The sequence below is a fragment of the Cuculus canorus genome, chromosome 11 (genome assembly GCF_017976375.1).
Source record: "Cuculus canorus isolate bCucCan1 chromosome 11, bCucCan1.pri, whole genome shotgun sequence".
NCBI classification, from domain to species: Eukaryota; Metazoa; Chordata; class Aves; order Cuculiformes; family Cuculidae; genus Cuculus; species Cuculus canorus.
The window spans coordinates 11,361,443-11,381,417 of NC_071411.1; the positions used below are offsets into that span (position 1 = coordinate 11,361,443).

A 19,975-nucleotide genomic window follows, 5' to 3' on the forward strand; every position below is an offset into this window, starting at 1 on the left:
TCTAAAACACAGAATCCCAGAACAGCTAGGTTGGAAAACACCTTTGAGATAACAGAATCCAACCGTACTTAACTACTACTAAACCACATCCCCGAGTACTTCATCTAATCGTCTTTTAAATACCTCCAGGGATGGAGACTCAACTACCTCCCTGGGAAACCTGTTCCCGTGCCCTTTTAGTGAAGAAATTTTTCCTAATGTCTAATCTGAACCTCCCCTGGCGTGACCTGAGGCCATAACATGCACATGGTTGTACAATCTGCAGGAAGGTGAAGAAGAAAAGCACAGCCAAACAGTACAGCTGCCCCTGCCCTCTGATCCTTCCCACTGGAGCAATCTGTAATTCTTGAGCATCTAAAAACAATTGCTCACTCAAAGTATCTTCCCATATTCCTTGCTAATTATTCAACCTTTGAGGCACAGAGCAGACCAAGTCCAGCTGTGGGTCAGTAACTGCTTTATCCAATAGGATTACTGTCATTATTCAGTTACGCATTTCCTCTAACATGATTACTTAAACCATCATGCTTGCTTCAGAACAGTTATTCCTACTTGGAACAGAACATAGTGCTGACAGTATGTGTGGTCTGTGAAGAGCAGGACAGTGGTCCTCACCAACGTGTAACCCTTGCACACCGGGAACCGCTGCCACATCCCTGCACAAGTGCGCAGACAGTTGGCAGTGACATGCACCTGGTTGTACACACACGACTACATCTGAAAACAACCTCAACATGGTTATCACCTTTCATTAACAAAGCCACAGAACTCAACCTTCTGCCATCAGGCTTGGAGGACCAGATTTCCAGCTTCATTTACAACAAAGAACAAAGCTTGGATTTAGTAACATTTTTACTATGAAGAATTTAAACTACAGAAATTCCCTACTCTCCCTGTCTGTCAAGTCTAATAAAAAAACTTAAATCCTAGCAAAGCATAAAAATCCGTACTGAGTGGTTCAGCTCCTCAGAGGGGGCCCCAAGAAAGAGAAGTTGATTGTTATTAGTTTATAAAGAAAAAAATCCCAAAACCGCCTTTTAGGGCAAGTAAAGCAAGCTGCATTATAAGGCATCCAGCAGATAGAGAGGCAAGCCCAGCAGAGCACATATTGCAGGTGTAGGAAGAAAGAGTGCTGCTTTTTATGGCTATAGATGTATTACCTGGTTCTCATGGCAAGGCCCCTGACAATACTCAGTCAAACTTTCCAGCGTCTGGTTGATCAGTGCTACATTTTTCTCATTTATATACAGACCAAGCAGTCCAAGTCCACCAGTTGTGCTTCCACAGATACAGTCCAGAAACTGCAGCGTCTCACACACCAAGTTGTAGTTCGTCTTGTTGTTCTGGCAGCGTAGGAAATTCTGTAAGGAGAGTGTCAAAGCCGTGAGGGAAAAGAAAAAAACATACAAATTGATGTTTGGATGATCATATTTTATTAAGTTCACCAACCCATGATTGCACTGCACGGTATATTGCTCTAACTTCACCGGAGTCTGGACAAGCAATTTAAGCCTCTTCTCAGGGCTTGCTTGCAATGCACTGCTCTCTTGAGCTTCAAATTTTATAGAAAACAAACAGCATTAAGCAGAGTATATCCATTAAAGCACTGAAACCCAACATGGAATAAGACATTCACTGCAGATCAGAAAGCTGTCCTAAGTCTGGAAGGTTTCCCTCTAGCATACCTGCTACATTTTACTGCTAACTATTGCTTGAGGCTCTCTCCTCCCAAGACCTTTCTCTGAGACCAAGGTAGCAATTCCCTGGCTCTGGCTTCACAGCAGCACCACCTGCGCAAGCGGCAAGAAGGCACCTGACTGCATGCCTTAAAGGAAGGTGTCTTGAAATGCAATTCTCTCAATTGCATTTCTTCCCACATAATTATTGTAATCCCTGCTTGAAGCTGCTGATTAGGAGCAGCTCTTCTAATGAAATGCCAGATTTATCAGCATGGATTCAACATGTTTCCTCTCTCCTGTATTCCAAATGAAAAAACAAATTAAACCCAACCAAAACAATGAAGGACAACTAGTGAAAAAACCATTCCCCAGTGACTTGGATGCTGTTTGTCAGTGTGTTCCCAGCAGCATGCTGTTAATATGGATAGCTACTACCACTTTCTTCTCCAGGAAGTTTCAGCAGGAGAATTCCTATCTAGCTTAATTCTGGCAGGTTACAAAACATTTCACTTCAAAGGTGAAGAAAACCCTCAGACGAAGATGATGCACGGGAGGGACGGTGGAACCAGCAAGGTCTTTTCTGCCAGCCTGCAGAGGAGTGCTGTTAACTGATTGCCTCTAGTGCCTGTGTCAGACTAATAAGTCTTTTAAGGCAAGCAGAATGAGAAATTGCCGGATTCAATGGAAGGCTAAGCTAAAAAAGGAAGCTGCTGTCTATGAATGCAGACTAAAGGTGACAGTGATTCAGCACATTTCAACTGATTGCTCATTTAGTATCCTGACTTTTGATTAACTTGTCAGAATGTAGAAAGGTTGATGCTAGAGAAATCACATGCCTTCCCTCCAGGAAAAAAGCAAAAATAATGGATAATACCGAAAGCGATGAAACAAGATGTTACATGGCTGCAGTACAGCATTTATTCTGATTATAGCTAGGTTTACACCAACCCTAGCTTTTTTATCCACAGTCACTAAACACAAAAGAAAAAGGAGGAACGAGGCATAGGAGGCAGGAGAACAATGTTACACAGCTAAACAAGGGGAATGAAAAAATTGTAGAAAACAAGACCCCCCGCTGCACTGTGAGAAACCGCCCCAGGGAATGTCTGTTGCCATCTTAGCCAGTATAGATCCAGCTCTTCAGTTGCTTTCCAGTGCGTCTCACAGGCTATGAAGTGGGAACACAACTGTTCAATACTGAACATGCCATTCTGTTACTTTCAGTAGGAATGAACCTAAGATACCACCAATGAGACCCTTCGTTCAGAATAAAGAGCTACACATTCAGCTAGAACATATGAAAAACATGCAGCTTGTGGGATCTTGAGGAGGAAACGGGGAAAAGAGCATTCATACTGATTAGCTTTAAGGACTCTCTGTACTGAGTTGAGACTGAAATATTTTCTGATGGGATTAAGTGCATAGTCAGGTAGACTATGAAGTCCTGCCTTTGCAAATAACTTTCAGGGGAGATGGCTGACTTTATGCTACTATCCGTTTCTTGGTAGCCCAGTCCTCCCCATTTCTGCAATACATGACCAGACAGGGCTACACTTGTAAAGGCAGCATCCGCTGTCAGTTCTTAATGCCTCTTCAGCACAAGCCTAAATGCTGGGAGGGTTTCTGGACAGTCTTTGTTTTAGCAGAAATTTGATTCCTCATTAGAAAAATTTCACGAAGAAGGAACATAAATGATGAGAAGGTCTTAGCAAGGAGGTATTTTTAAATGATCAGATTTTTCTCTACAAGCAATCAGGCAAGGCGTTTTCCACTAAATACAGGCTTGCTCTATGCTCCTAAAAAATTAATTCTCACACACATCTCTTGTCTAAAACACAGCAAGCTAAGCCAGCTCATTCTCTGCATGCAGTAGTGCTACTCCACTAGCCAAATTACTGAATCACTTTCCTGCAGCATGCAGAGCTTTACTGTTCTTTATTACCTAGGTTTTGTCTCCAGGAATAAAAGAAATAGTCAAATTCAATGTTAAAAGTTGTATCAATTCCTGCTTTTTTTTTTGCACAAAAGCAGTGTTTAACCTACTGACTTACACCTTTAATCTGAGCGTGACTGTCTAGCATATTACTACAGCATTTTTATTTCATAGAAATAACTTATTTGATAAGAATAAAAGATTTGGATTGCTACATTTTTCCCACAGAGATGGAATTTTTAAGTGTAACACTGGAGCTGCACACTTGGTCGCGGTGGCGTGGCAAGCTCTCGGTATCGCCTGCCCAGGCGCCAGCTCTGGAGAGAGGGCACTGCTCCCTGTCCTGCCAGGAACCTCCAGTCCTCTCTTCCTCATCTGCAGCCAGCACAGCTCTTGCCTACAGCAAAGCATTCCCTGGATGCTTCGCTCAGCGTGTCACGAGCTTCAGTTCTCATTACTGATTCTGTAGTACAGAGGGACACCTTCATTCAGAAACAAGACTGTACTGAAAAGACCTTCTAAGGGAACTGCTGGGGCTGTAGCCTGGCCAAAGCAGACCAGACGACAGCCTGGCTACAGTAAGTCAGGGCAGTGACAGCTTTGCTTTCAAGGCTGAGCTCTCTCACAGAACCATGGGTCAGACCTAATGCAAATATAAGAGCACCCAACTATCTGTGTGCTGAGACAAAGAGAGATATCAAGACTACAGCACAGCAAAACTTGATGCGTTCAGCCTGAAGTGTGTAACAAAACATACTTAAGTGTCTACGTGTTAGTCCCAGCCCTTGCATTAATTTGAAGAAGATACTGCAACTCCTCCTCCAAACCCATGGAGTAAGGTGGAAGGGCACCCTGTGTGCAATGTGGAACAAACTGCAGTTTTATCTGTGAAGGGAATGACCGAGCGATGCACAAGGCGCAGCACTGCAACTCCCTAAGCCATTTCACAAAGACTTCCTCCTCATCTAAAACACATATCAGCTCTTAGAGCCGTGACTTGCATTTCCCTGTTCTTACACAACACCAGGCTACTCACAATCGCTAACAGCTTGTAAAACTCTTGGTTTGAGAAACCTACAATTGCACTGGGAGAGTGATCCCTATTCAGTTCTAATTCAAATCTAACAAACAATTTTGGAAGACACAGCATCCAGAATGTGTCACATTCCTTCAAGCAGTGAGTCCATTGACAACACTGATAAGAAGATCAGTTACAAGTACTACCTGCAGCTAAAGATTTTGAAGCTTCAGACGCTCCTGTGTCCCCCCTCCAGAGCTCAAGGAGAAAGGCAGGCATCAAGGGGGGCAAGCAACAACAGTATTATATTTGAAAAATTGTTCCTTCCACCTCTTTTTTTTTTTTTTTTCCCCAAAAAAACCCAAACTCTTTCTCCCAGAGCTGAATGCAACTACCTGCTGTTCGGGGAAATCTAATTGTTCAGGATAGGGAAGAACTCAGGCCAAGTTTCTGCACTGGCTCACGTCCAACTTTGCTCCTATAGCTTCCAATGCCTAGCCAAAGACAGCAGCAGCAAAGGATCATGTACGTGCGGTTTGGACTACTGCCACAAAAAACTTCCATCCTACTTGACTCCGATGTTGCTAACGGCATGAAAATTGTTTGACAAAACAAAGATCAAATAGTTTTTCTGAAAAAATTAGGAGAAACCTTGATGTAGGTAACCCCAGCATCTATAAAATGCTAAAAGAATTACACGTTCGTAGCACAGGAACATTACCATACAGATTTGATTTCACATATTGCCAGCAGCAGGGCATTCGAGTTCAGCGGAAGTGATTTGGCAGGTCTGAAAAGCACTCACGCAGGGTCCTACGCTTCTGGCGTGCCGTATAACAATATGCAATCAAGGCAATTATTTGTCCTTTATGGGGGTATTTAGTACATTGTACTGCATCTCACTATCTCCTTGCATTCGATTCTAATCCAGCAGCAACAGTTTCTGTTAACTGTTTCTGTAAAATCATGTTAACTGCAGTCCATTTGTAAGCAAAAACCTTTTCTCCTGCTGAGGCACGCACTAGATAATACTAGTTAAGATTGCTAACGTACTAGTTCTGGGCTTGCTATTTAAAATTAAACAAACACAGTCCAGAGCATCACAGGACATCTGAGGTCATCAGGGACCTTTGGAAAATGCCTAGCCCAAACCCCTCACCCCATCACAACGCACGACCGAGCAGAGTCTGGCTCCATCCTCTTCACATACCCCTCATCAGGTATTTATACACATCGGTGATATATCCTGAGCCTTCTCCTCTCCAGCCTGACCTCTCCCTGCCTATCAGATGCTTCAGTCCCTTTGTCATCTTTAAGTTCACCTGCTCTACCCTGGAACCAGGACTGGACCCAGCACTCCCCAGGGGCCTGTGGCATCCCACCAGGCACCATGGACCTACGCATGTCCCCATGTGTTCAACAATATGTTCATGATCGGATACATGAAAACCCACAAGAATCTGTTCACTAGAAAGTAAGCATATGCTTGGGGGCTGCTGGAACCAAAGTCCCAATGCTCTCTTTATTTCCCTACATGAATGTTTTTCCTTTTCTTCCCCTCTCAAAAAGAGATCAGTAACTTCACAGAGAACACTCTCTTGCTTTAAGCATGTACTTTTTAAAAAGCCAAATCAAGTGTTGATCCCACCACCTTTTATATATACTGAAAAGACCACTAAATATTGCATAACTGGACTTCTCACAGGCTGAGAGAGTTGGGCTTGTTCAGCCTGGAGAAGAGAAGGCTCAGAGGAGATCTTACAGCGACCTTCCAGTACCTGAAATGGGACCTACAGGAAAGCTGGAGAGGGACTGTTCATAAAGGCTTGTGAAGATAGGACAAGGGGAATGGGTATAAACTGGAAAGAGGCAGACTTAGACATTAGGAAGAATTTCCTCACCATGAGAGTAGTGAGGCACTGGCCCAGGTTGCCCAGGGAAGCTGTGGCTGCCCCATCCCTGGAGGTGTTTAAGGCCAGGTTGGATGAGGCCTTGGGCAGCCTGATCTAGTGGGAGGTGTCCCTGCCTGTGGCAGGAGGATTGGAACTACATGATCTTTAAAGTCTCTTCCAGCCCTAACTATTCTATGATTCTCTGTACTTGTCCAGCAAGATCTAAATACTTTTTCTGGATTACCTTCAGAGCCAAAGAAAATAGTTGGTTATGTATCAATTTGAAAAGGCAAGGGATTGGGGAGGCCAGTGCGACAGCAGTGACGACACATGACGACACGAGCACACCTGCTCAGGAATCAGGCTGTACCTGTAAATCCCGATTGTGGTTTTCACAAAGCAGCTGCAAGAACCGGAGAATTGGTTGCATTATTGAAATCACGGCACTCATCTCCAGGTCATCTTTGTTCTTGTCTGCCACAGATTGTGCTCCTTCTCCTGCCGAATAATGTTCATCAGGATCAGCCTCTCTCCGGTAAGTGTTGTAAGCCTTTCTTGTAGCTGCAGAGGCCTCCAATAACTGATCCCGGACCTCCTCAGTAATTTGGGTCATAGGCTCTCTCACTAAAAGACACAAGAACAGATCTTCCTTAGGCAAGCTGAATAAAGGGGACCAGAAAGTCTATTCACGCATCTCCCATTACAGTTTCACACTCAGGCTAGCTATTCATCATCAGTTCTTTTGGTAAGTATGTTTAGTGTGATGTGAGAGTCTTCAGTTTAGAAGGACATCATGTCATTCTCTTCGCACCTTTAATGCGAACCACATTAAAGTTATAAATTCTGGTATTAATTGGTTAGGGCACACATATCTAGCACTATCAGGGGTTACGATAAAAGGACCTGCTACAGAAGAAAAATGGGATTTCTTCACTTATTGTTAGAGAAGGCACTGACCACAACCCACAGTCCAGGGTCGTTACTACGGATCAGATTTAGGCAGCTTGTCACGATAGACAAGGTGGCAGAGTCTCATCTCAGAAACACTTTTCATCATTTCAATAGCACAATCTCACAAATGGATGAAGAGGGGATGAAGCTCTTGAAATTCCGAGCCAGGGCTCTGAACTTTGCTCTGTGGGATCAGAGATCAGAGCATTATTGCATCAATCAAAATGAGTTCAAAACACAGTATTTTACTCCCTTGTCACTTCAGAAACGTAATGAACTGGGGATTACCTCTTTTCCTGTTTGGTACATCTCTGTCTGAGTCTTCATCTTTCTTTTTATTTCCTAAGTCACTAGTATTGACTGTGACAGTAGCCTTGATCTCTTGCTGTGCCACTTTCATGCGATCATAAAAAACCTTAAAAAACTTTTCAGATTTCTTATCTTCCGTCAGTCGGCAGAAGAATGAATGCTAGAAGAGAAAACAGAACAAGATCTGTATCTTCATACACAGGTTCGAATACAGATTATTTCAGTTTTCTGCACTATGTGATATCCTGAAGGACTGGGAGGTTAATTAGCTCTCAGTAAACTGACACAGAGCAACGGAGAGTCGTACTTTATTGTTAAGAAGGCCCAAGTGTCTCAGCTACGCTGACTCCCTTACTAACAACTTCCAAATACATTTTTAAAGAAAAGTGAGTGCAATAAATCACATTAGCCCTAATACATCTAAGCAGCACATTTCTCTCTCAACAACAGAATTAACCTAAGTACAACAAATTAAGGTAAGGTAAGGACAATGGAATTACTTGTAATTTGATTCTCAGTTCAGAAGCAAAAGAGCATGAGCAAAATACAGAGGAAAAACAACTGCCCTGCCTTCCTACGCTCAAATTAAAGGAAACAAGAGTCATAACATGTAATAGTCAATGTTAATCACAGTCCAAAAAGTACCACCAGGGCAATGTAATGAGGGATATATTGTGCTAAGTTTCCACTATCCTGTCTACAGTAGACTTCTTAAAACTCCTTGTAGTTCCTACTCTAATATATCTTCAAGTGACTGAAAAATTCAAAGCATTGAATACTTTAAAAGGTTTATTAATGTTCTTCTGCCCATATGTGCACAGACAGAAAATTCTTCCTAAAATTGAGGAGAACACAAATCACGTACAGGTCAAAAAGGAGCCAACAGAATGAGTGATCAGACAATTTTTGATGAAACCAATATGCTGTTACATAAATCAAGACCAGAGCTTAAACAAGACTGAAGGATGAAGTTGTAAGTGGGTCACCTTATGCAGAGTATTATGAAATTAGTTAGCATTCTGTAGCAGCTCACAATCCAACAGTTTTACATGATGAATAGCAATGAAGCCCAATTTATTGAAAAAACAAATTAAAATGGGAATAGCAATATATCCTGCCCGCTTTTCTGCAAAGCAGAGCACGCAAGGCCATCTCTGGTATGCCTGCCTTTGATCACTCCCAAGTAGCTGCAGTCAGAACAGCACTGAACGACTTTGAAACACTAATAGAGTTGCATCTTTGATTACAGACAGAGGAGCAGTGCCACTATTTAAAGAAGTTGGTCAATATTAACATGATATATCCCTCCTACCATTGCAATACATTCTACCTGCCCAGAGCATCTCAGGTAAGCTCTTGAGAGTTACTTCTTACTTCTAGCGATAAAAGAGAGGATGGAAAGGAGAACACAGTGTGGGCACCACATGTCTGCAAAGCCAGCCACACTAGTACCTTCACCTGACATCCATTCAAACAGCCTAGAGGCATGTCAGAACACTGCAAGAGATGCCTTTACCAGAAGCTGTTGCAACAGAAACTGTGCTGAGCCCTGTGACATAACACAAGCCGATATGGATCTCAAAGTCACCTAGCAGTATTTCCAGAATTATTTTATACTCCAATAGCTCATATCAAGAACTTCAATATTTTCTCATAAAAATCTAACCACATAAAAACATCCTTTGTTTGAATGACAGTTTACTTATTCCAGTTTGGGTTTCATTCTAAACTGGTTCTTTGACATGACCATACTTCATGGACAGAATACCAAACTACAATCATAACCAAGAAATAACGTGAACGGTTTCCCAGAGCTGCTGACCAGTAACCAAATCCAGGTTTGGGGTATTTAGACAGCCAACTCTTTGAAGCACGGTCCCTCACTTGCTGGCTACAAATATAGACAGAGGAAGAATTCATTCCTACATCGTGTTCTGAAAACGTTACTCTCCCATTATTACATAATGAGCATACCAATAAATATTTTACAGATTGACCAGTAAATGCTATTGGTTCTAGAAAGGGTAACTTTTTCTGAAAAAGACCACAAACTGCTTATCAGACGAGCAACGGTTGTCACCTTGCTGCACATCTCAAGCGCCTGTACAGGAGGACTTTCCCTGTGATGAAGTAGTGGTGAAGGAAAAGCTTTTTTTAATGAACCACACTGAAGAAATGCCTTGTATGCAAGTAATTGTTACTTCCTGACAGGCTTGATTGTTGTCTCTTTTCAAGCTTCTTAACTGACTTTCCACTGCACTTTACAGAAAAAACCCAAACGAAACAAACATTTCCAGTAAAGATTTCTTGTGTGTGCTGTGCATATATTCAATGGTTGTCACAAAATGATTGTTTCAGTTTAGGTCAGGATGTCTAACACCTTCACACATATGAATCAACCACATGCCAGCAATCAAAGATACTATATTTTAAGAGGTGTAATCTCACAAGTTGCACTTGAGCAGGTAATTGGCAGTGACAATTATGACAGAAATCCTAGAATCTATTTACAGATATAGCCTCAAAGCAAAAACTGAAAAAATGTCCCTTTTTAAAATGGAAATAGAGTGGCCCTTTTAGACCACTGTATGCCAGGGTCCTGGCTTGTATATCGACATAATGCAACCACAAGAATGACTGCTGAAAGAGCAGCCTGGAACAAATTCAGCTGCTCACAGGCATTTTTGAAGAACAGTGCTTTTAACGTACCACTGACATGGGAACATTAAGTTTCAGCCATTCTTTTGAGGTCCCCCTAACAAAACTGATGCAACCCCTAAAGCCAAACATCTTGACACCAAGAAACAGCCCTGCTCCTCACTGTGTCCCAACAGAGAAACCCAGGCTGGCTCCTCATCTGCTAGACAGACCCTGCCAATTTAACCACCATCAAGCTGGGACTTGTGTTCTCCTAGGAATCAACTGCAGAGCAGGGCAGAAAAATACAGGCTTGATCTGGCTATCGCAGTATAACGTAGCAGGAAGAAAAAGCTACCTGAAAGTCAAGTGAAAATACGAACTTTGAGACTTATCGTGAGATACGTTTCATGCGTACATGAGACAGTGGCAGCGGACCTGTGGCCTGTGCATACAGAGTGCTAAAATCATGCAGTATGAAACTGTATTTTATATCAACTGTGTTTACGAATACACCTCAATGAAACAACAATACATCTATAGAGCACAGCAACCTGGCGATTAAATGAACCAAAACTTCCCTCTGATGCAAGAATATCAGAGATAATGTGATCACAATCAATTACACAGCTAAAGAATGAAAGAAACTCAAAACCGTCCACAAACAACATGCACAAGCTTCTATCGTGATACTTATGCTCACCATGCATAGGGACATCATGCAAAGAGTTCTCAATCATTTTTAAAGACAGGGCAACAACCACCTACACTAACTCGTTCAAAACTAACTTGGGGCAATGGAAAAAGCTTGGTTAAGAAATGCAAGGGGAATAACCTTCTTGCGTAAAGGTTTGCAAAATCAAAGTCTTGTAGGCGACTGGAGAGTATATGTATATTTTTGTGGTGCACCATTTCCATGCAGGTATGAAGCACTGGCAAGCAGCAGCACGCTTCATCTTTTACAGGCATATGATACAGCAAGCATTAAGATGAGCCTGTATTTGTTTCAAGAGGATGGAAGAACCACCACCCAGCATGGGCAACACACGCCTGTGAAAGTCAGCCACACTGATTCCCTCTCCTGACATCCAAAGTGTTCTATTAAAATACCACAGAGTAAACCAACTAATAATACCAGGTACCAGGATACCTGTGCAAATAACTTCTCCTTTCTCCTCTCCATCATTCAGCTCTGCTCCTAAAGAAATCCAAATGGAAACCTTACATCCCCCTTACACATTAGTCCCTCCAGCATACTGCCTCTGCAGTAAGTAAATACTATCGCCATAACACCTATGACTATTTCCCCGGTCCACAAAAAACATGTTGCAGAAGAAAAGTTGCAAATCAAGTGACTGATTTTGCTATAAAATAAATAAAAGGCCAAACTTATATTACAGGGCATTGGTTGGCTACAGCCTGGCCCACCTCTGAGCACCACCAGCCCTTCACTCTCACTGATTAACTGAGCCCAAAGTTGTGCCCAAGTAATGCATCTTCTTAAGGAAAGCATGCTATCTTTCTTTAGAAGGTATCGGAGATTAATTATGTCTGTCTCTAGTCTGTTCCAGTGGTTAATAACTGTTAGAAACGTGATTAAACCCCTTCTCATGTCACTAACTTCCAGTCACAATTTTAAATTTTTTTTAAGTTTGTTTCCTCTGTAGTTTTTCACAGGAACTTAGTATCCTCTCCCCTTCAAATTATTTACATACACTGTTAAATGTTTACCTACCTTTTTGCTAAACTGAAAACAGTATTTTTGCTTGCTGGCATTTTATTCAGAATTAATATCATTTTCTGTAGTGGTTATTTTTTGGCACGTTCTTAAATATTGCAGATAATTAACAATCTGGATTGTAGAAACACATTTAAAAAAAATAGCAGAGAATGGGCACATTTCCTAGCATTATCACCTCACCTCTTCTCCCCTCCTCCCTTGCCTTCCAACATCTTTGACACAGTATATACATGATTTCCAACAATGAGTGGAAGAGGAGCTCAGCTAACTGCCCAGCAGCTCAGGGGAGTGGGATTACGGAGACAGGATAACCACATGGCACGACAAATGATCCTTAACATGTTTCATGTACCAGAAATGGGTACCAGACTGAATTTTGAACCAGCAGGGCTGACATCTGCCCTGTGGAGAGCAAAGCCGTTAAACAGCACACAGATGATACTTTGATGTAAGGTGTATTGAGCATAGATCCAGACAACTAATCCATTATAAAGCTAACTAATTTACTCTAAGTTTAACAATAAGTGAGTCTATGCCCAACACAGTATTGTTAAATGGGGAAGGCGAGGGGGAAAGGAACCAGTTAAGGCAGCTTACTTCTAGCTCTAGGCTTCAAAAGGCTTACCCAGTTTTGCCTGTGTGTGTTGGCAACTTTACTGGGAACACCTTGCTCTATGCTGTTACCTGGATGTGCCCAGAAGTCACAACTCTTTTGCCATTCAAGAAAAGGAACAACCATTTTAATTGTTTCACATCCAACAGCCTGGCTTTCCACCCGAAACTCAGTAATTACAGCCTGGACTTTATGCACTGTCTGATTGATCACATTGTGAGAAATAGAACTAAAACCTATTAGCAAGCGTTGGGTTTAAAATGCATCTGCTCAGATGCCTGTTTCCTCTTGAAAGAAGAGTGGCCTGATTTTAGGAAAGCGTTTGGCTGCAAAACCCAAACAGAGATTGCCATCATCCTGCAGCGGACAGAGTATTTTCTGGACCACACCCTCTAATTCACAAAGCTGTTTCAACAAACCACAGCCTTTAAGCCTTGCCAGACCATCCAAACAGATCCCAAAGAATACCGAAGGAAAACAAATATTTGATTGCCAATAAATAAGGGAAAGCAAAGCCCTAGCAAACACCCCACAAATGAAAGAAAACTGTTGTCATCTCTCTCTCCCTATTTCTCCAATGCCAGTGGACAGAAAATTCCCCATGAACTTGACTAGTCAGGGATACTTCAAAGAGGAAAATCCCTCCAGACACAAGAGAAAGATCAGGTCTCTGGTCTCAATTCAGGACATTTTATTCCAGCACTAGAGAGAAATTATTATGGGGATGTTAACTTGCTTGGGTTATCCAGACAGGCTGCCAGCATGAACTAATGCAAAACTTGTGTGCTACTTCATGTTTGTGGAGCTTGCCACCCCCGTACTGTTTCTTATAGCTGGACTACTTCAAAGTAGCCACATTTTAAGGGGAACTGCACTGCTTACACAAGCACTGAATTAAGTACAAATGCCAGTCCTTTACATTCTGCTTAAACTTAACGCAAGGGCCTCCACTGCAGAAAATTCAAACCTAATTTTGCTTTTTCTCCCCTCTCTTTTTTTTTTTTTAAATCACTGATCCTTCTCTTTTCTTGCAATCTTTCATACATCCCAGCTTGCTCAAGATCCATCACTCTAGGGTGTGAGTGATAGATATCATTAGTCTTGCATAGCTTAAGGAAACGGCAGCCGAAGTATTTCATGCTGAACATACTTCACAGTTTGAAATAAACCCATAAGGAAAATCTGCCAGAACACCTCAATTGCTTGGGTTTTTTTTGCAAACTGTAAAATAAACTTTGTCCTGAAAACAGAAGGGGGACTTCCCAGCTCTATCTTCCATTAATAAGACAGCGTCTCTGCCATGGGCATCCACACGTCATCCTGTCACACTCTACTCTTATCTGGAAATTGTCTGCCCCACCTTATGGAGGATGTTTTTGGAGGGGTACAAGTGTAAACAGACAGACCCGGGTAAATGTTTGTCTTACCCAACTAGCTTTAAATAAAAGCAGCAGCAGAATTACACAACTCCTTTTGGGAAGGGCCCTTATAACCTACACGTTCTCCTACTGCAACACCTAAAATTTTGATGCAGTTTAAAGTCATTCCACAAAGAGAACAGTAGGAACAAACTCCACAGAGACGCAGTCCCCTCATGCCCTTCCACAGCCCGCAGGACAGGGAAATGACACAGCACAATCACCAGGAGGTAAAGGCACACTGGGGGAATAACGGGGAGAAATGTGACTGTTGAGTTCAGGGTTTAAGTCCCCCCACAGACGGCGCAGATGGCCCTCGAAGCGTAGGAGACTCAGGGGCCTGACCTGCTTTCAGCATGGAGCTTTATTTGAGTTCCTCCTGCATACATGTGGGAGCACGCACCCGCTGGGTCACTCAGTTAATCTGCGCAAGGCTCTTGCATGGCAAGAGCATGAATCCCACTTCCTTACCGAACCAGTGAGCTCTGTGTAGGTGTGAGAAACGAGGAAGTCTGCAGACTTCCCAAAAGAAAAAAAAAAAAAAATGTGTAAGATCATCTTGAGAGACAGAGAAATTAAAGAAAACCATAGCAACAAGTCAGTCCACCTACCCAAACCACCCACCCACCACCAGTTTCATTTGCTGACGCACTTCAAAAACAAGCTGGCTCCTACCCGCTCTGGAAGGTGAGCAAGCCCTGAGAGCTCATTAAATTCCCTTCTCAGCTACTCTTGTATGCCTGCAGCTAGTGAGCAAGAGGGATATAAATAGAAGTTATATAACATCGCTTTGTTGATTCCTGTGCTTACCGAAAAAAAAGAAAAAAAAAAGGCAGCATGACCTTGTTTTTATGAATAGCTTGCCTCTGCCTGCTTGTGGAGGACTTCATCCTGCTAGGAATCATCTTAAAAGTTTATGTTGGACCTAGATCCCGTGGAGAGGCATAGGGAGAATTAATGATTTACATGCCTGCTCCTTACAGGACCAGGATCACACCTAACACCGAGAGGATTGCCACACAAGAGGTCCATGGGGCATAATAACCATAAACGATGAGACAGGAGGACAAGCAATGCAGCTGAACCCTGATGTAACACCTCTCCCTTTTTTTTTTTTGCCTATATTGCTCAATTGGGCAGATGAGCACCTCAAAAACTTAGCTTAACACCCCCCCTTTGGGCAAAAAGACAAAGATGCTATAATACAGGAGTATTGAAAGCCCAAATACACTTCAGAAAGTAGTATCAATTGCAGCTGAAGTAGAAAGACTGCAAGTGGTATGATTACCATCTCACCTCATCTACTCTATTCTCAATCTCACCTATGCAATATTACTGCCCCCAATAAAAATAAAATCACCTCTGCAGCTTTACTGCAGCTTTCAGCCCTCTCAGCACACTATTAGTAAGACTTGTTTGTTTTTAGCATGGTGGAATCTAATGGCCAAGTGAGACCGAGACTTCCTTGCGCTAAACACATTAAAAGAGAGTGTTCTCCCAGGGGCTTGCTATCTCGAGTCTCCTCACGTGCTGCAGATCAACAGAGCATCAGGATGTGGATTTCCTCAGCACTGACTTAATTGGCAGTGCAGGACCTGTGCCTTGTATAGAAGGTAAGTGCACCGTGAAGGAGGGTCTGGGTGTGCCGCGTGCTTCATTTTGGAGAGCACTCTCTTTCACAGAAGGACAAGATCCCTGCCTGCAGCTACATGCCACAGTTGATGTAGGTCATTATGAACATTTAGGGGTTTTTTTGTACATGTCATATTCTGAAGTAACCTACTCAGGACATTAAAATAAAAAATTACTGTGTATTTTAACTTAACAAAAACTCATTAAGATTGGGAAGGACAGAAGTGATTACTTAATACATGGTGATAGCTTGCTGGTTTTGCATTTGTTTTAATAACATCTGTTTAGGTAACTATGTAAAGAAGATAGAGCATCCTACATCAAAGAATTCTGATGTTATAAACAAATAAACAGCAGAAATTATGAGACCTTTTCTATCAGTAACCAAAAGTTCTCAAGCCTTATTTACAAAAGTTTTCAGATGTAAAGATACTCCTGACTCTGAAGCATTTACCATCACATACGTTTGAGTGCTCACAGATACCTGTGACTATTGCAAATTTTTTAAATAGTAAATCTGGTTTAAAATGTCCAAACCACAAACCCTAAGGCACCACTTTGTCACTAAATCTACATTTTATATCACCAACACTTCTGTAATCTTTTGTAAAATTTTCTCCCTATTTTGAAGGGCAATTGAAGTCACAGACAAAAAGAAACTAAGTGTTTTGGCAACCAAATGGGACAGGACACATTTAGGCCAACAGGGAAAGTGAAAATACATAAAGCAGGTTGACTAGCTGGTTCCAGCTATTTCACTGTTTATCTTCTTAGTATCACTTATCCTTCCATTTTTGTCACAGTATTTCACAGCCAATGCTGCAGCAAGCCGGAGGACACAGATTTGCCTCCAAGTTACTGCTCCCTCAAACCTGAGGGCTGCGGCAGACGGCCACAGAAGCGAGCCCCGTCTCCCCACCTGCTGGGTAGAACCCTAGTTCACTTGGTTTCCGTGGCTTCCCTATATGCCAGAAACACAAACAGGAACCGCATACCTCTGGATTAAATTCCTTTGTGCACCAATTCTGCAGTCATTTAATAACTATCAGTCATTTTTAGACACTTTGAGACACCCAGTTCAGGAAAGGAGACCACAACTCACTGTGCCGGAGTGGTCTTACTGGTAGGAATGCATGAACAGAAAATTCTGAACCAAGTTGAAATCTGTGTACGGTGCAAGACAGAGCCGGAGACATGTTAGTCCAACATTTCACCCAAACGAGCATTTCCTACTAAACCAGACTAACGAAGAGCTGGCTGTGTGATTTCTGGTATCTCACTTGCTCAAAGCCCCAACAGGATAATTCTGCCATGAGCAGCACAGTGCCATGCGGCCATAGCCCCTAACCCTAACCACCACTTAAAAGAGGGCACACAAAATGCATGACCTCTTCCAGGCTGAACTGAAAAGCTCTGGAACTTAAAGCAACTCAAAGTCACGTAGGTTTTTGTATAGTCATATATCAAAGGAGCATCACACAGAGTATGAGCTCTAAACCTTGGCTCAGCACAACACTGATTTGCTCTTGCCTTGCCGTGACGGAGGTATGACCCTCTGGGTCCACCACCACAGCCTCCTTGGTGCCATCTCTAGTCATGGTGGTTCCTGGTACTAATTCCAGACACCCCTACTTCCCCCAGTAACTGAGAACAGATCCCAACACCATCCTCTGTGCAGGAGAAGCAACTCAGATACTTTAAAGCTAAGAGCAAATCCCACATTTTTCCTTTTGCTTGGGTGTTGACTCTGAGCACCTCATCCTCTAAGCTTGCATCTTGGGAAGAACTGTGGATGCAGGATGAAAGAAGGAACTGTTGCACTTCAAAGCGGTAGCTCTGCATCACATCACTTAGGCGTAGTGCTTAAAAAACATCTTAAAATGAACTAATGCCATAAACCTCCTATTACCTTCCCTTGCTGAAAATATCAACGGAGTGGGGGGTAAATTGTCATGTAATCTAACTTTTCGAGAAGATGGGTAATAAAATGAGCAGACCAAAAGCTCCACGGAAAGGCAGTTATTTAAGGGACTTGCTGCTAACTTCCATGGACCAAGGTAACCCCAAACTCTACAGAGGTGAGGAAGAGTAATGGTGCATATGATTTTTATTTGGCAGACGCAACAAGCATTACAGAATTCCTCAGCAATTTCCTCTACTATTATTCATTTGCCAGGCTTGCTTTAACAGAGGAAAATTCACAGCATTGCAGTATGTGCAGGGAATGGACCAAGCTTCTCAAGGAAATGTAGCTCCACATGCAGCTCCACATGCAGCAAGCTTACAAGCACCTGCCTCACAAACTCCAGGGAAGCACACCCAAGCCAGCACCCCAGGGAGATGGGTGGCACACACCAGCCAGCAGCACCATGGACACAAGGTATGCTCACACCTTGCCATTTCAGACAAGAACATCAGGCTGGCAGGGCACCTCCCCGCTCACGGCTGCTCCATGCAGAACCGCTGATGCCAGCTCTCTCGACGCGGATGCTGAGGGTTATATAAATTAATAAAGGGGTTTATGTAATTTTCAGTTCAGTGAACAGAAGCATTTGTCAAGTTAATTTGTTGTCCGTTTTTGACCCTGTGGTTCCACCTCCGCTTCTGTTTCTTTACAAATGAGGACAGGCTTCCCAACAAAAAAAAAAAAACCAACAGAGCTCCTGCTGAGCAGGAGCAACAAGCTCACCGGACACAGCTGTGACGCCTCCATGAGAGCCGCTGTAACCAGTACCTGAAAGCCAGAAAAGTTTCTACCTAGAGAGCTTTAAGTGGGCAAAGACCTGTGTCTTTCTCCCATCACATTCATGTTCAACCCTACCGCAAAACAGAGAAGCATTGGATCCAGTGTGCTATACGCTACCACAGTTTAGCCTCTTTAAGGTAAATCAGGAGTATTTTTTCTTGTCCAGCTTCTTCCTCACATGAATTTTCTTAACAATAAAATAAAAAGAAAAACCACTCCTGCCAATTATAATAAGGAACATTTCTAGATTTGCTTTTCTGCTAGAGTTGGCAACCACCTACTTTGCCTAGCCTTAATATTGGCCCTGCATGTGCCTAATGAAACAGTAACACCTATTCCAGTTATCCTTTCCCATCATCATGGCGATCTCTTCTCCCACTGAAGTTCATGGGAGTTACCCGGGAACTCCCATTATTAACCATATTACAGCCATCATGTGCAAGTTCCTGTGTGTCAGTACAAACCTTTTGCTTAACTTCAGGCTGAATTCATTTCCCGTGAGAAAACCTGGAGTTAAGAAAATGCCATGGAGAGGTGACACTTCTGGCTTTGCTGCCAAAAATCCTTTTTACATAGCCTGTCCCTTCACAATCCGTTTCCTATTCTCAAAGGCCCGTAGATATAAGCAGTTTAAGATCAGTAAAAACTATTCAGACTAAGCACAGAATGAACTTACTCAGAATCTAAATCAAGAATTGCTAATAATATCCAAAAAAAATATGAAATTAAGATAAACTGTGTTAGACCTCAAAGACAAAGCTGGCTGATTTCGCTAGGTTGACTTTCACAATGACAAACGTATCTCATGCAAAAAGAGCACAGTTATTAGTCCAGAGACAGAAGATGACTCTTCCACTGGCAGTTACTGGAAGCTGCTGTAGAACTGCAGCAAATCCACTCTGCAGCCTACAGGGGTTGTGAAGCCCTACCTACCTACTCTGCAAAACTTAGCAAAAGAACACAGATTAGAGAAAGATCAGGATAAAAGACCACGCAAAGTACTGGGTTTGCCTTGGGAAAGTATTTTCACACATGCATCTTGTTTCCATAAGCAGACAAATTTTGCAGTGTATTTTGTCAAAATATCTTACTAAGTAGAAGACCATCATACTGCTGCACTCAATAAATCTTTACTGTTCTGCAGCAAAATCCTGCTTTATAAAGCCTGTTAGAGGTGAAGCTGTGCAGCCTACTGAGTAGTCCATGCAGCTCTCCTGTAAAGGTGGTGCTCCCTAACACTGAGGCTGCACCTAGAGCTTTCTGCATTTTCTGCGCGAGTGCTATTCTTCCAATGTGAACAGATTAAATCTTGGTTATGCAAAATTACCATTTCAGGACACTGCTGTAACTTGGATATTATTCAGCAGTTACTCTAAGAGGTACAGACCTGAAACAGTGATTTTACT

At 42.5% G+C, this 19,975-nt stretch overlaps 1 protein-coding gene across 10 annotated transcripts in view; it reads right to left on the bottom strand.

The window, feature by feature from the left end:
* Positions 1-19,975, bottom strand: part of ITPR1 (inositol 1,4,5-trisphosphate receptor type 1) — a 177,856-nt gene that overhangs the window by 40,957 nt on the left and 116,924 nt on the right. For all 10 annotated transcript variants that reach the window (XM_054076444.1, XM_054076439.1, XM_054076441.1 and 7 more), the window contains 3 exons: positions 7,762-7,942; positions 6,893-7,146; positions 1,161-1,361 (listed from right to left, as the gene is read on the bottom strand). In XM_054076444.1, coding sequence (XP_053932419.1) covers positions 1,161-1,361; positions 6,893-7,146; positions 7,762-7,942 — 636 coding nt within the window. The remainder of the gene's footprint in view (positions 1-1,160; positions 1,362-6,892; positions 7,147-7,761; positions 7,943-19,975) is intronic.